Here is a 17,120-nt window from a genome sequence, read left to right on the forward strand (position 1 = left end):
TTTGGTTTTTTGAGACAGGGTTTCTCTGTATAGTTCTGGCTGTCCTGGAACTCACTCTGTAGAACAGGCTAGCCTAGAACTCAGAAATCTGCCTGCCTCTGCCTCCCAAGTGCTGGGATTAAAGGCGTGAGCCACCACCGCCCGCCCGGCTGGAGTGTCCTTTCTATGTGGCTCTGTTGGTCTAACCTTCTTCCAGGCTGTTCTTTTGGCTTCTGCTTTTTAGAGTGCTTGGCTGATCCTTCCTGTTTGCAGCTTGACTTATCTGAGACTGACTCTTAGCCCTTTTGATTTTTTCCTCTTAGGATGGATGGGTTTAGTGAGTTTGTTGAGTTTCAGGGACTTCCTGAAGCTACTTTTGAATTATTTACTAACTTGTATGAAGAGCTTTCTTGCATGATGGGACATCTTGATCTTGGAGAAAACTGCTATACAATACTGTGTTACACAGACATACATGTTGGCAAAACACTCATACACAGGAAATAAAAATAAATAAATCTAAAGAAAAAAGAAAATATCTTCAACCTATTACAGAAGTTATCATTTAACTGTTGCTACAATATTGAAGGCTCCTGGGAATTTGATAACTTGTTGAGTTACTCTCAACATTTTTGATGAGATAGATACTTGATGAGTAGCTCTGTTTCTGAAAATTGACACCTTTATCTTTTGTTTTATTTTTACCCAGAACTGATATGCTTACATGTTTGGATTCTTGCTATAGTCCTGAAATAGTATCTCTTCACGATGTAGGGGTGCAGTTATGTTCAGGGTGTCCTGGTATGCTCAGGAAGCATGAGAAAGGAATTTGAATGGGTAAAAGAAGTTATTTTCATGGCAGTTGTACAGTAATGTTTGAACTAACAACTCATCTCTCTTCATATAAGCTGCCTCAGATTTTAGTGTATTTCATTCTTGTTACATTGTTGAAAGGCCTTGCTAGACTTATTTGTTGTTTTTGTTTGTTTGTTTTTGATGCAGACAATAAGCCCCAGAACTAATACTTACAAAGCAAGTGTTCTCCGTTCTAATTTAGGTGCATCATTACTTAGGGCTTTGTTAAAGAAATGAATGAATGAAGGGCAGCTAGAATGGAAAGGGCTGACTTAGCAGGTCACTGAGAGACCAAGGGCTGTACTTTTGGAATATTCTTTGTTCTATTGGAGTTAGGAAAAGTGTCAGTCAAGGACCCCAAGACAAAGTTCTCAGCACAAAGGAGATTTATTTGACCCAGAGAGACAGAGAGCATGGATAAGGGGCAAAGACAGGAGAATATAGCTGAGAAGGGGAAAGGGATAGGGGAAAGGTGGGAGGAGTCTATCCCAGAGGACAAAGGACTGCCTCTGAATAGAGAGGAGACAGACAGGGCCCATAATGGTGGTGTATAAAGGTACAAGGGAAAAGTCTGTATTAGGATGAGGTGTTTTAATTAGGTGACCCAATGGGGGCTTTTGATTGCTGAACTTCAATACTTTGTTAGCCTCAAGAGGAGGAAGTAGCCACATAAAGGACTCAGCCTTGCTGGCTATCTGGTTTTTTGTGAGGTAGAAGGAATGGGAGAGAGGGACAAGGCCTGCCAGAGCCATGCTTGCCACACTGGAGCTAGCCAGAGTCTCTCCAATTTGGAAGAAGTCATAAAGTAGTATGTGTTAGTATAATCCAGGAATGAAGTCCCACTAGCCAGTGACATTGTATTAATCCAGTGTTTCTCTGCTCCTAGATTTTAATTTCATTTCTTTCCTGTATGTGTGTTTTTTTGTTGTTGTTGTTGTTTTTGTTTTTTTGTTTTTCGAGACAGGGTTTCTCTGTATATAGTCCTGGCTGTCCTGGAACTCACTCTGTAGACCAGGCTGGCCTCGAACTCAGAAATCCTCTTGCCTCTGCCTCCCAAGTGCTGGGGTTAAAGGCGTGCGCCACCACCGCCTGGCTCTCTGTGTGTTTTATATAGAGAAGTAATTGTAGTAAAATAAGGTGGAAAATATTTCAAAATATTCTTTGGAAGTGTTGGAAATTGAACCCAGGGCTTCAAGCATTTTAGGTATGAGCTCAAACTATCCTCCAACAGCCAACTTCTTTTAATACAGTGCTAACAGTTGAGGGAAATATTTGCTTAAGGATCAAGAATAGTGAGTCACCATGATCAAAGGGAAACAGCTTTGTTGTTACAAGGAATTTGCTGCTTTGTGGACCTAGGGAAAAATACAGGTTCTCTTCTTGTTGGGAATAGGTTTGAGGAGCCATTGGCCAACCTACTAAATGAGCGGCACCGGACAGTGAAGGAGCTCCTGGAGCAGCTGAAGATGAAGAAACCCTCAGTCAGACAGCAGCCTGAGGTTGAGAGGCTGAAGCCGCAGAAGGAGACGGCCCATGAGACTCTGGTCCTCGACGCCGCACAGAGGAGCAGGCTTCAGCAGCAGATGCAGCAGGCAAGGCTTCTCTCGTCTTTTTGTTATCTCCTGGCTTAACACTGAAACCAGAAGTGAGCAATGTGGTAAAGTCAGAGGTGGCTGTCCTACTTCCTGTTGGAACCATGGGCCATAGATAGGCCTGTCTGTCTGCTAGGACCTTGAGAGAATATTATGTTTGTAGCCTGTGGGTCAGGTAGGAAATCAAATAAAAACCTCAATAATGTGCAGGATTAGAGATTTCAGAATTCTTAGTAATGCATTCAAACTCAAATACCAGTCTGTATTAGTTTTTCTTGTTTCAGTCTTAGTCTCTCTATTTTGAGGGTCAGGTTTGTCTGAGTTTGTGGGTTTGGCCAAAGGAACTCAAACACATGCCAAGACCCTGCTTTGCTCTAGTCTTTCTGAGAAGAAGATACATCGGTACATTTGCAGGCTTCTTGGTAAGATCTGTTTCTGAACTGGAAGCATTATTATAATGTGTCTTTTTTTTTTCTTCCCAGCATGTTCAGCTCTTGACACAAATCTACCTTCTCACCACCTCCAACCCCAACCTGAGCTCCGAGGCCAGTACCACCAGAGTATTCCTTGTAAGGTTCCATATATCCATAACTTAGAAGACTTAAGTATGATATCAGTTTTTTCTTTTTCTTTTTTTTTGGTTTTTTGAGACAGTGTTTCTCTGTATAGCCCTGGCTGTCCTGGAACTCTGTAGACCAGGCTGGCCTTGAACTCAGAAATCTGCCTGCCTCTGCCTCCCAAGTGCTGGGATTAAAGGCGTGCACCACCACTGCTGCCTGCGTATGAAATCAGTTTAACTGTTAATGTTATGCACTGGTTATAATTTACATTTCTTCTTCTTTCCTCCCGATGTGTTTGTTCACTGTACCTGCCTGTCCTGTGACTATCCTGTTTGCTTCACAAATGACTGAGTCTGGGGAAATGTTTGAACACCATTTTAATTGCATCATCTTCATCCTGAGATCCAGCCCCCCCCCCCTTTTTTTTTCTTTTTTCGGAAACAGGGTTTCACGTAGCTCAAGTGACCTCAGACTCATGAACTGACTTCCTGCCCTGACTTGATAAGTTCTTGAGTTACAGTTGCATACTGCCGTGTCCACCTTATGGACATTGTGAGTGTAACCCAAGGCTTCTTCCTGAGTGTTAGGTGAGCATTCACTCACTGAGCTACACTGCCCGCTTAGCCTTTGATACTTCTCTTTTTACACATGTTGAGTTCATTACCTGTTTAATTAGGCTCACCTTTAGTGTTCAGTGTAGAATTAATTTTGCTTGTGACATTTTTAAGTATTTTGAAGATTTATAAATTTTAATGCGTCCTCCCTCCTTCTGACTCTCCTTTCTTCCTCTTCCCCCACCCCGAGTCCCTTCTAATTCTTGTAGATTTAATAATAGATCTGTGAAAGGAGGTAAGAAAGAAGTTTCCATTGGAAGGGGCTCTATGAGAAGAGAACTCTGGACGAAGCCCTTGTGGTTTCATGGTGTGCTTTCCAATATGCCAAAATTCCTCTGTGGTTAAAAAGGCTCTTTACTTCTGTTATGTTCAGAAGATCACGAGAAAAAAATATTTTTCGATACATTATTCAGAAAACTTTTGAAAATAAGATTTATTTTATGTCTATCACTATTTTGCCTACTAGTGTACAACATTTGTACTTGATACTTGTGGAGTCCAAAGAAGGTGACAAATTGCCTGGAACTGGAGTCATGGATGTTTTGTGACATGGGTGCTGGGGACTGAATTTGGGTCCTCTATAAGAGCAACAAGTGCTTTTTAACTGCTGAGCAAGCTCTCCAGACCATATGAAATTTAAAACAACAACAACAAAAAAAAAAAACAGGAGGCTGGTCAAGTAGTAATGCATACCTTTAATCCCAGCACTTCGGAGGCAGAGGTGAGTGGATCTCTGAGTTTGAGGCCAGCATGGTCTATAGTGTGAGTTTAGGATAGCCAGTGCTGTTACACAGAGAAACCATGTCTTAAAAAAATAAAATAAAAACAAACACTACTACCACCACCACCACCCCCAAAAAGAAAAACCAAAACTAGAGGTGGGTGTAGTGGTGCTGTTAGTTTTCTGTATTGATTATTTCGTGAATGAGAAAGGAGGATCCTGAATTAGTCTGTTCAGGCTGAGAGAGTGAGACTGCCTCAAAAAACTGGGGTATGTGTGTGGGCATCTAATATCCTGCCATTTTTCCTCTCCACACTGCTGAGGTTAAATCGAGGGCTTTTTGCATACTTCATAATGGCTCAACTGTTGAATCTGCATTCTACCTTGAGAGTATAGCATGCATCTGGAAGACTGAAGGGTGTTAAAGTATGTAGTATGAGACTTAAAAAAAATAGGGCATGGGGCTGCTTATCCAGAGGACCTGGGTTCAGTTCCCAGCATGCATTTGGCAGCAGCTCACAACAGTCCATAATTCCAAGTTCCAGAGAGTCTGACTCCCTCACAGAGACATACATGAAGGCAAAATATCAATGCATGCAAAATACAAGTGAGTAAATAACTAAAAAAAAGACAAATTAGTGTAGATCCAGTTTCTGAGTGACTGAAGCCAAAGACAGAGAAGTTATAATGGAGTGATATCAGTTAAAGATTTTTACCTGCCTCTGATCCTGTGGCGGGGAGGCCCTTCCCCTTGAGCGCTTGAGGACTGCTATTAGTTGTCTGCAATCCCCACAGAGCTTCTTTGTGTCCTTTCTTCCCAGAAAGAGCTGGGCACCTTTGCTGAGAACTCCATTGCCCTTCACCAGCAGTTCAACCCCAGGTTCCAGACCTTGTTCCAGCCTTGTAACTGGATGGGAGCTATGCAGCTCATTGAAGACTTCACCCACATCAGCACTGACTGCAGCCCTCATAAAACCGCCAAGAAGAATGGTAGGAGATGCATGCATCAAGTCCAGGATATGATTGACAGTGAAAGATCCGAGTCTTTAATGTTTTCGCTGTAATTCTTAGGGTACAGGAGATTTGTAATTTATTCTTTCTGTCTTTATCCTTTATTTTCTAGGCTTTATGATTTTATGTTAATGCCTATGTCAGGGTAAGACATAGAAAGAATAGGCAAGATAGGGATGCAGGACTCATTGCTAGGAACTGGACTTGAATAACATGTGGAGAAGTGTCTGGAGTCACACGAACAGCAGCTCGGGTTTGGTTAAAGAGGAAAGTCAGGTTGTGAAGTTTCAGTTGTGTTCACGTTCAAGGTTACTGGAGATGTAGCTCAGTGGTAAAGTACTTACCTACATTGAGTGACAAATGTTTATAGTTCATTTCTAACTTGGGGCCTAACTCCCACATTAGCGTTTCATTCAAAATGGGAATGTCGGGATGTCACTGGTACTTTCTATATATTTTTAAAATTACATTTATATATCTAAACACACGTGCGCACAGACACACACACGGTGAAGAGAGAAAGGAGCAAGGGCACAGTACACTGGACAGTGGGTCCCCCGGAATTGAATTCAGGTCATCAGGCCCAGGGGCAAGTTTGTCTATTAAGCCATCTCACTGCCATCCAGAACACTAGATTCGTAAGAGCAAATAACCAAATTCTAATTTTTTTTATCTTGAAAGAACAAAAATTTTGTTGAAGGTCTTTTTGTCTTGCAAAGACTTTGTAAAGAGAGACAGGATGAAACTGAGTCTAGCAGTGTGTGTGTTCTCTTAGTGCCTCGTGTTTCTGTGTCAGTGGAGAAAGTGTTCCTTATAGGAATGAACAAGAGAATCAGCCTGGCAGACCTCCTGTTAGGCAAGTGTTAGGTTGCAGTGGCTGGAAGTTTGAGGGAGTCAGGTGAGAGGAAGAGCCTGTGTGAGTGCTGAGTGAACTTAGGCCTTTGTGAAGCTCTTTGGCTCTTGGATTATATTTATCTCAGATGTTTTTTCTTACAGCCAGTGAATTTCCCTGTTTGCCAAAGCAAGTGGCTTGGATCCTGGCCACAAACAAGGTTTTCATGTATCCAGAGCTCCTCCCAATATGTTCCCTGAAGGCAAATAATCCTCGGGATAAGACGGTCTTTACCAAGGCTGAGGACAAGTATGTGTATGGTGAAGCCAGCATTAATGCATTAGCAAAAGACAAAGACAGTCATTTGAGAAGCTTGGGGCAAATAAAATGTATGTTATAAGGACATAGACCAAAGAAAAGCCATGTAGATACAGTGTCTCTCTTTTAGTCTTGTATTTCTAAGGGGATGCCACACACATTGTTAAAACTTTTTATTCTTATTTTATTTTTTGAGTATGGGTGTCTTGCCTGTGCAGCTTGTGCATGACCATGCCTGCAGAGGCCAGCATAGGTGTTGGCGCTAACATGTGGGTGCTAACTGAAGCTGGGTCCTCAGTAAGAGCAGGCTGTGCTCCTAAGCACTGAGCTCTCTCTTCCAGCCCTGTCCCCCCCAATACACGTACCATGGTTCTTGTTCTCTTTTTTGTTCTTAGCCTTTAGTTTTCTGATGCTTCTACTTCTACTTTTAAAGTCTTACCCAAAATAAATAAATAAATAAATAACACGAGGATTTGCTGAGTGATGGTGGCACATGCCTTTAATCCTACCATTTGGGAGGCAGATACAGGCTGATCTGTCAGGTCAAGTCCAGCCTTGTGTTTGGGGAAAGTTCGAGATCAGCCAGGGCTACACAGGGAATACTTGTCTCAAAACAAGACAACAATAAAACAAAAACACAAGAACTTCAGATTGTCGCTTTATGCTTGAGTTATTCATGATTTATTTATTGTTGTCTGAGTTAGGCCCCTCATGGATCCAAAGCTAGACTTGGATCAGGCATGTTACTATGGATGACCTTGAACTTTGAACCCTCTGGCCTCCACATCCCAAGAGCTGTGGTTTTAGGGGATTTTGTTTTGTTTGTTTGTTTGCTTTTGTCTTTTATTTTGGTACTGGAATTTTGTTTTTTGATTTTTACCTTTGGAGGAGAGGTTTGGATACAGAGTGATATTATGTAGCCTGTGCTAGCCTCCAGCTTATCGCAGTACTCCCACCTCAGCTTCTCAAATGTTGAGATTGCAGGAGTGTGCCACCATGCCTGGGATGACTTATTCTGACATGTAGTGCTGTTTTGGTTGTTTGTGAATTGTAAGCAGTCTCATCTGTGCTTGCTCAGTGCTGTCTCTCAGGCCCTCTGTTCTCTTGAAACCAATCTAGGGTACATGGGAGTTCAATCCCATGGCTTTCCATGTGGTAGGCAAGCGCTGTAACCAAGTGAGTTAGCTACATTACAACCCTTGCTCTCTTGGTCCCGGCTTGTGCCGGGGAGCCCAGGCTAGTCTTGACCTTGGCATCTCCTACCTCAGCCACCTCGGTGTTGAGAGTATGCAATTGGCTGTTTTTGTTTGTTCTTTTTTTCTGTCACCAAGGATGTTTGTACAAAGAGCTTTAAGCACATTTATTTTAAATAGTGCTGGGGATTAATCTAGGGTCATTGAGCTTTTCATGTTTGGTTCTTAAAATCCGCAGTGCTCTGTAACAATCTAATGGTGTGGGAAGTGGCTGTGAAGCGTGAGCAGTTTGGAGAGCTCCTTTGTAGGATGGTCTGTGAAGTTAGGTTGTCTTATCGCCTCTCTCTCAGTCTGTTAGCTTTAGGACTGAAGCACTTCGAGGGGACTGAGTTTCCTAAGCCTCTGATCAGCAAGTACCTTGTGACTTGTAAGACTGCTCACCAGCTGACGGTGAGAATCAAGAACCTCAACCTGAACAGAGCTCCCAACAACGTGATTAAAGTGAGTGAGTGTGAAAACTCCCTGCCTCCTTACTCTCTCAGTGTCAATGAAGGGAGGGACGGCACTCCAAGAGAAAGCCAATTTAAAGGGCAATCCCTCCCACTATGTGAGGTTAGTTCTGCCCTTTCCCTATTAAGGCATTGGTTCACTGATTTGTTCCAGAGTACCTTCATCCTACCCTCTCTTACAAATATTTCCCTAAGTAAGAAATGACTCATGTCACATGATTCCACAAGTCCTTGTTCCTTCTAACCAGATTGTATCTCTCTTACTCTTGCTTTTCTGTGGGTAGACAGTTTTCCATTTGGAAACCTTCTCCACAGTACTGCTTTCTTTTCTTTAAACAATTTCTTTTGTTTTTAAATCAAGCATCACTCTATGTGAGGGTGTGTGCAAGCATGTCGGGTGCCTCAGAGCCCCTGAAGCTGGACTTCTGTGTAGTTGTGAGCCACCTGATATGGGTGCACGGGTGCTGGGAACTGAGCGGGGGTCCTCTATAAGAGCAGAGCTGATCTTAACCACAGAGCCATTTCTCCAGGTTCCAGAGCTGCTTTGTGATTTCGTTATTGATGTCAGAATTATGTAGCATATAGTTCGGGAGTCATGGGAACCAGGTGTGCTGCGCAGTGTTGTAAGCTGTGCGTTCGAGAGACTGAGAGGCTGCAGTTGCTGTGAGTTTGGGACCACCCAGGGCTCCACACAGATAAATAAATAACAGAGGAAAAGATTAATAGCTTAAAGAGTCAGACTGTTTTATGAGGCTTTTGTTATAAAAGCGTTTTATTCCTTTTCCTCTTAGCCCAAGTATTTGGGAAGGTGGTGTGCTTACTGTGGTGTTATGCAGCATAGTTATAACTGACTTCTTGGTGTTTGGATTTAGGCCTAAATTACTAGCCTTCAGTCATGGATTCCTGTCTGTCTCGCACTCTCCCTGCTTTTCTGCCTCCCTTCTTCAGTGTTAGAAACCTACGTCTCATTGAACCACATACCTAGCACCCCTCCTTCCTCATTTACTCTTTTTTTTTTTAAGATTTATTTATTTATATTTATGTGTATGAGTACACTGTAGCTGTACAGATGGCCATGAGCTCCGACCCCGCTCGCTCTGGCGTAATTCACTGTAGCTGTCTTTAGATGCACCAGAAGAGGGCGTCAAATCTCATTACAAGTGGTTGTGAGCCACCATGTGGTTGCTGGGATCTGAACTCAGGACCTTCAGAAGAGCAGCCAGTGCTCTTACCCGCTGAGCCATCTCGCTAGCCCTCATGTACTCTTTTAAAAATGTATTGCTTCTTCAAGATTTGTCAGTTTTTCTGTGTATTTGTGTGTGCCTGAGTATTTGTGCACCATGCTTGTGCAGGTGCCTGTGGATGTCAGAAGAGGTCGCTGGATTCATTGCTTAGTGTGGGTACTGAACCCAAGTCCACTGTAAGAGCAGCAAGCACTTTTAACTATTGAACCATCTGTCAGCCTTCCTGATTTATTGATTTATTTATATATTTTTAAAATGATACTCATTTACATGGGTAGGGCATGCACATGCCACAGTGCACACATAAGGTCAGAGGACAACTTAAGGAAGTCTGTCCCTGCTTGTACCAGGCTCAAGCCTACTGGCTGCACCACTTATTCTATATATTAGCTGGCTAGGTTTGTTTGGTTGAGGCAGTGTCTCTCTGTGTGTGTTCTTCATTTATTTACTCACTGTTTGATTTGAGGCTGAGTCTCTCTGTGGACCTTTGTCTGTCCTGGAGCTTACAATGTAGACCAGTCTAGTATATTGATCACATGGAGATCCTTTTTTCTCTACCTCCCAAGTGCTGGGATTAAAGGTATGTGTCACCACACCCAGCCCATTTACTTTTAAAAGGAAACTAACATAATCTTTCTCTCCCTGTCTTTCTCCTCCTCCTCCTCTTTGCCTGGGATTATAGATGGGTTCCATCATGCTTGGTTCATACTGTATTTTCTTCTGTCTTTTCCAGCTAACACTCTTACTTGGTTAAAAGTAGTTTCTCTGTGTAAAATGAAGGTTAAGCTCTGTGTGCAAGAGAAGACATTTAATAAGATTATTTTAATCATTTACTTCCTAGTCTTTCTGACCTAAACTTCCAAGTTTCCCTACAGTGGTGGGGGTGGTTTCATTGAGAAAGATAGGTTTGAATTTTAATGGTAATCAGGATGGATGTTTGCATTTAGATATTAAATAATTATAAAATCTTCATTAATTATAGATACTTTGTTTGAAATGCAGAAACATTCACCATATACTCCTGATACATTTGTGTGTATATGAAACCATCAGTCACCCCATTTAGCAGTCTGAAAGAATATGACTTACACTCTGTTTTCACGTTTAGTTTTATAAGAAGACCAAACAGCTACCAGTTCTGGTGAGGTGCTGTGAAGAGATCCAGCCACATCAGTGGAAGCCACCTATTGAGAAGGAAGAACACCGGCTTCCATTCTGGTTAAAGGTCTGGCCCTCCTTCAAAATCTGTATGAGGTAGAAAGCTCCTATAGAAGTTAAATAATTACTTCCCAAAGTAAATTCAGGAAGAGTTTATAGAATTGGAATGCTGTTGTGTTAGAAAATTGATGCAGAGAAAAACCCTTCTTGGAACCATATGTTGAGGCTGCCTTTCAGTAGTCCTTAGAATCCAGAAAGCTAGTTTTTTTTTTCCCCTAACTTGTGATGTGTGATAGATCCGAGTGTTCTTGTCCTGTAGGCCAGTCTACAGTCCATTCAGGATGAACTGCGGAACATAGCTGAAGGTGCTACAGAGGGAGGAAGTGTGACCACAGCCACTGAGACCAGCACAGATCAGCACGTACAGAAATCCAGCCCTGTCCTGGGGGGTGAAACTCAATACCCATTGCTGCTGCCCAAGGGTGTGGTACTCAAACTGAAGCCGGGTTCCAAGCGTTTCTCCAGAAAGGCTTGGCGACAGAAGCGGCCTTTGGTCCAGAAGCCCCTCCTTATCCAACCCAGCCCCTCTGTTCAGCCTGTGTTCAACCCTGGGAAAATGGCAAGCTGGCCAGCCCAGTCAGAAGTCCCTCCAAGCAATACGGTGGTCCAGATTCCTCATCTAATCCAGCCGGCTGCTGTCTTACAGACACTTCCTGGCTTCCCTTCAGTGGGGGTCCGTGGAGAGGATGGCTTTGAGTCTCCAGCAGTATTGCCTGCTATGCCCTGTGGGTCTGAAGCCAGGACCAGCTTCCCCTTGTCTGAGACTCAGTCAGTCTCTTCTTCCTCTGCACCCAAGTTAATGCTGCCCTCTCTGGCCCCTTCTAAATTTCGAAAGCCGTATGTGAGGCGGAAGCCCACGAGAAGAAAAGGAGCCAAGGCTTCCCCTTGTGTGAAACCTGCACCCATCATCCACCCGACACCCGTCATCTTCACAGTTCCTGCCACTACAGTGAAAGTTGTAAGCCTCAGCGGTGGCTGTAACATGATCCAGCCTGTTACTGCAGCTGTGGCACCCAGTCCTCAGACCATTCCTATCACCACTCTCCTCGTCAATCCGACTTCTTTCCCCTGTTCATTAAACCAGTCCCTTGTGGCCTCCTCCATCTCCCCACTAATTGTTTCCAGCAATCCTCTGACTCTTCCTGTGACATCTGTTCCTGAAGATAAGAACCAGGTGAACTTGGATGTTGCTGAAGGGAAAAATGCTCCTCAAAACCCCGAGTCCAAATTAAAACCCCAGGAACTAACTCCTGTCTGCACTCCCGTCTTCTCCAAAGAGGAGCCCAGGTCCTGGCATTCTTCAGCAGATACAGGAAGCCAGGAAGCATTCTCTGAATCCAGTGCCTGCAGCTGGGCTGTTGTGAAAACAGAAAGCCAGGAAGGGTCTTCCGAGAAGAGTGTCTGTGGCTGGACTGTTGTGAAAACAGAAGATGGTGGGCATGCTGTGCAGCCATTGCCTCAGAATCTCCAGGAGTCTCTGAACTCTCCATCGAAGGATTTATTAAATATGGTCAAGATGGAAGCTGAGGATTGTATGGTGGAAATCTCCAGCAACTTCCCCAAGCAGGACATTGGCGAGGAAGTGAAAGAGGAATGTTCTATGGAATTAGACAGGGACTCCCCATGGGAGAAGCCAAGTAGTGCTAGTGAGAGAAAACAGACAGTCCTGCAGAGGGAAGAGACGCAGGCTGCCAAATCCCCTTCTGTGTCCCAAGATGCTCCTGACGAGGGACAAACAAGTGGGGATGCAAGCAAAGAATTGCCAAAAAGCACTCCATCCTCCATGGACCAGGGCACGGGGCTTAGTCCTCCAGGGAAGCCTGAGGACTCAGCCAACACTGATGGGCAGTCTGTGGGAACTCCAGCAGGACCAGATACTGGAGGAGAAAAGGATGGGCCTGAGGAAGAAGAGGAGGAGGACTTTGATGACCTCACTCAAGACGAAGAAGATGAACTGTCATCAGCTTCTGAGGAGTCTGTACTTTCTGTCCCAGAGCTCCAGGTAAGGGCCACAGCAGTCCCCGGTAGTATGGGGACTGGGTACAGTGCTTACTCTGTTACATTAGAGCCATAAAACGTTACCTTGCTGAGTATCTATGGAACATAATTTGGACCTTTGTGTGAATTGGTGTGGATAGGGACATTTTCTTTGAATTCAACTCATTTAAATATTAATTTGAATTACTTGAGCAAACTTTTTTTTTTAATTTTTTACATTATTCATTTACTTGTATAGTGTATCTGTGCAAGCACATGTGTAGAGGTGAGACCAGGGCAGGTGGTTATCTCCTTCCGTCTTGTGGGTCCCAGGAGTTGAGCTCTGTTGTCAGACTCGATTGCAGGTGCCTGGACCTGTCGAGTCGCTCACTGACAGCCTTGAACACACTTTCCATGCCACAAAAACAAACACACAGCCCTTCATGGCAACAAGGTCATGGGTAAAGTTACTGTTGCCCACCCTAGTACCACATGGTATAAGAGAGAACTGATTGTCATGAGTTTTCTTGGGACCCCTCCCACGAGTGCCACATGTTCCTCAGTGCATGCACACAGCCATAAATAATGTGATTTTAAAAAGAATAGCCCATGAGGGTCTGGAGAGATGGCTCTTCAATTAGCATCACTTGTTGTTCTTCCAGTGGATGCAGGGTTGAGTCACAGCATCCACATGGCTGCTCACAACCCACAGTAACTGCAGGTGCAGGAAATCTGATGCCCTTTGCAGGCATGTGGTACACAGATCTACATGCAGGCAAAACTTATAATAAAGTAATAATCTAAAATAATTTTAAATAGTCATAAGAACTAAAGGAATAGCTAAATAGTAGAACATGTACCTGTCAGGCCATGGTCGCTTTCTAATTCTCAGCACTTGGGAGGCAGAGGCAGGCAGATCTCTGAGTTCGAGGCCAACCTGATCTACAGAGTGAGTTCCTGGACAACCAAAGAAATCATATCTTTAAAAACCAAACCAAACCAAACAAACATAGAGCATGTACTTAACATGTGCAAGACCCTCATTCAGTCCCCAGCCATGCAGAGAAGAAGCAAAGGAATAGAAAGAGGAAGAAGAGAAGGAAAGAGATGAGGAAAAAAAGGTGTAAAAAGTTCCTAAGCAAAGGAGTCTTCACAAGCTCTGGCTTCTCTAACTCTGTTGTTGGCCCTGCTTTGCCTCTGAGCCTCATGCTACTGCTCCGGTCCTTCAGTATTCTAGGAGCTTCGAGGAGCCCCTGTAAACAATCTTCAGTGTAGTACAGCCAGTTCAATCCTATCCTGACGACCTTACAAATAAATGAGACCCAGACTTTGGTTAGTGTATTTGGCTTTGATAATTACTTGGGATAACCCCTGATCTACTTTTCTAATTGCTGGTCTGGCTGCCTCCCAGCAGTGTTTCGCAAACACCTGCAGTTTTTCCTGGCTATGTGCTCATGGTCCATCTCCTCTCATGGAGCCTTCTCCTTTTTTCATCTTCCTCATTCTCTCCCTCTTTGCTCTTCTGCCATGTACAACAGGTAACTAAAAAGCCTGCCTATCTCTAATCCCTCTAGTAATTGGCTGTAGCCATTTTTACTGGTTGAATAACCAGTATTAAGGAACAAGGTTTGAACAACAAAAGCTAGTAAACATGAGAAATCACTCACAGGTAGACCTTCCAGTACACATTTTATCATTACAATACGTAGCAGCAGACCAAACCTCAACAATATGGTGCTTTTAGGAAACAATGGAGAAACTGACTTGGCTGGCATCTGAAAGGCGGATGAGTCAGGAGGGTGAGTCTGAGGAAGAGAACTCCCAGGAAGAGAACTCTGAGCCAGAAGAAGAGGAGGAAGAAGAGGCAGAAGGAACGGAAGCCTTGCAGAAAGAGGATGGAGTGAGTGATGAAGCAGTTGGAGACGCTGCTGAGAAACCCCCTTCTACCTTGGCCTCACCCCAGACTGCTCCAGAAGGAGTGGCCAGCATAACCCCAGCAGGTCAGTGCAGCAGATCCCCCAAGCAGGGTAAGTTTCCCTTGGCTGCATTGCAGAGACTGTGCAAAGTGGACTTTGTCTCCTGGAGCTTTTCTTCCCTCCCCAAACAGACTAGAGCTGTCCCTTTGCAGAAAGTTAAAATCTCATCAACACTTGATTTACACGAGGTTGCCCTGTGTTTTATCCCTGGTTGTTGCCTCTTGTGTCCTAGAGGCTAAGAGCTGTTTGGCCTTCATGTTCCTCCTTCAGCTTCTCTTCTGTCATTTGAAGCAGGGTCCCACGCCATAGCTCAGACAATATTCCTCTGTTAGGCCACCTCTCCCTCATCCCAGTCTTGGATACCTTTCTTAGTGTCCCCGGGACTTTTGAAGGGCGTGTGGTGCACTGGGCAGTGCTGGTGATGTCATGGAGACAGACTGACTCTGCTGCCGACCTAGCTACTCTTCCCTAGCTGTGCCATGATGTTAGTTGGAGTGCACTGGGTGGCACTTGTGCTGGATAGCATGGTTACAAGGATTGTGAAAGAATCTTTTTCACTACTCCAAGGAGAGAGCATCAAAGCTGCTGGAAAGGGACGGAGCAGTCATCGGGCTCGAAACAAACGTGGAAGTCGGGCTCGGGCCAGCAAGGACACCTCCAAGCTGCTGCTGCTGTATGATGAGGACATTCTCGACCGGGACCCGCTCAGGGAGCAGAAGGACCTGGCGTTTGCACAGGCTTACCTCACCAGGGTAGGCAACTGCTGCCATTTCTGACAGTCTGTGAGCATTCGTAGCTGCTGCTTTGGAGGAAGATGCTTTAAACATTATTAAGGGGCTAGCTTAGCAACAGAGTACTTGTCTAGCATGGGCAAGGCTGGGGCAGCCCCAGCACAACCAAAACCAAGTCTTTTCTCTAGGTGCACAATAGACTTTGTGTCTGCCACAGTATTTTCTAATGATTGGCAGGAGACATGTGGCTTGGTAATCAGTGCCCCCATTCTTGATCATCTCATCTTTCTTTCACTGAGATGAGGAGAGAGACGATACTGCCTCCTTCAGGGTCAAGTTGGGCCGATACAGGACCTTTACTGAGCAGTCAGTGAACAGAATGGGAGTTGTTGTGCGGGCTGGGAGAGCTGGGCTCAGGGGAGCGAACCTTGGTCTGTGTCTCTAGGTATACTGTGCACCTTCCTCCTTAGTTAACTCATCAAAGGGAGGCCCTCCCGGGGAATAGACATGGCTTTGTCTGCTATTATTTTATTAACATTGTAAGGTATTCTGTACCTTGGTATGACATGTCTTAGAATCAATATACACGAGCCTTTTACCCGGTTGACACAGTGCTGAAGTCAGGAAGGAGAGCTTAAAGCTGTGAAAAGCAGTCCTTGGTATTTGAAGGTTAAAGGTTATCCAGTTGCCCCTCAGAGAAAAGGGACTTGCTGCTTATTGTGTGTGTTGTTACTTCTTAGGTTGGAGGAGTGCCTCTGAAGGGAGCTCTTAGAGCCCTGTGAGCACAGCTGCCTTCTGTGTGTACCCTTGCCAGTTAGGATGGCAGGCCCAAAGAAAGGATGCTTACTACTGCAAGTATTCCTTACAGGTCCGAGAGGCTCTCCAGCATATCCCTGGCAAATACGAAGATTTCCTTCAGATCATCTATGAATTTGAGTCAAGTACCCAAATGCACAGCGCTGTGGATCTCTTCAAAAACTTGCAAACCCTTCTCCGAGACTGGCCTCAGCTCTTGAAGGACTTTGCTGCTTTCCTGCTGCCTGAGCAAGCCCTGTCGTGTGGACTCGTAAGTCCACACTTTGGCGGGGCAGAGGCAGAGGAGCTTGAATGAAGTCAATCAAGACAGTTCCAGTTTTCCCATTTGGTTACAGGGTTTTATCTGTACTTCCAGTGGAGATCTTGATAAAACACATTTGGCCCTCCCTCCTCACTGGTGACAAGTACTTTTTTTTTTTTAAATACATGGACTTTATAGGAAGCCTCTGTTGGCCTGGAACTCTTTGTTTAGATCAGGCTGCCTCAGAGTCCTCCTGCCTCTGCCCCAACCCCCTCCCCTCTGGAGTGCTGGGATGAAAGGCGTATGCTATCGTGCCCATCTCCTTTATACTAAGGATTTGTTGAGTGTCAGGCAAATCTTGATGCTAACAGTAGCAGTTAAAAAAATATTAATTTCTCTGCCCTCAAAAGAGCTTTCAGTCTCAAAAAAGTCTGTAACATATAGATTATAAAAATAGTCAAGTATGGGGCTGGAGAGATGGCTCAGACTGCTCTTCTGAAGGTCATGAATTCAAATCCCAGCAACCACATGGTGGCTCGCAACCATCCATAATGAGATATGATGCCCTCTTCTGGTGGCAGCTACAGTGTACTTGTGTGTCACGTCCAACCCCTGACTGTCAGGAACTAGACACAATATGGTTGGATTCTTCTCAGCAACTTTATTGTAGGAGTGCTTATTTCTTCTCTTCTTCTCTTCTGGGGTCGCCCGGAGCGGAGAAGGTCCGCTCAAT

At 44.5% G+C, this 17,120-nt stretch overlaps 1 protein-coding gene across 11 annotated transcripts in view; it reads left to right on the forward strand.

Moving 5' to 3' along the window:
• LOC116093143 (GON-4-like protein) overlaps nucleotides 1-17,120 on the forward strand; it is a 79,618-nt gene that overhangs the window by 44,620 nt on the left and 17,878 nt on the right. For all 11 annotated transcript variants that reach the window (XM_031374420.1, XM_031374418.1, XM_031374425.1 and 8 more), the window contains 10 exons: nucleotides 2,228-2,426; nucleotides 2,909-2,995; nucleotides 5,143-5,311; nucleotides 6,329-6,473; nucleotides 8,026-8,176; nucleotides 10,537-10,653; nucleotides 10,906-12,648; nucleotides 14,368-14,623; nucleotides 15,167-15,351; nucleotides 16,199-16,396. In XM_031374420.1, the coding sequence (XP_031230280.1) occupies nucleotides 2,228-2,426; nucleotides 2,909-2,995; nucleotides 5,143-5,311; nucleotides 6,329-6,473; nucleotides 8,026-8,176; nucleotides 10,537-10,653; nucleotides 10,906-12,648; nucleotides 14,368-14,623; nucleotides 15,167-15,351; nucleotides 16,199-16,396 (3,250 nt within the window). The remainder of the gene's footprint in view (nucleotides 1-2,227; nucleotides 2,427-2,908; nucleotides 2,996-5,142; nucleotides 5,312-6,328; nucleotides 6,474-8,025; nucleotides 8,177-10,536; nucleotides 10,654-10,905; nucleotides 12,649-14,367; nucleotides 14,624-15,166; nucleotides 15,352-16,198; nucleotides 16,397-17,120) is intronic.

This window comes from Mastomys coucha, unplaced genomic scaffold (assembly GCF_008632895.1).
Source record: "Mastomys coucha isolate ucsf_1 unplaced genomic scaffold, UCSF_Mcou_1 pScaffold16, whole genome shotgun sequence".
Taxonomy (NCBI): Eukaryota; Metazoa; Chordata; class Mammalia; order Rodentia; family Muridae; genus Mastomys; species Mastomys coucha.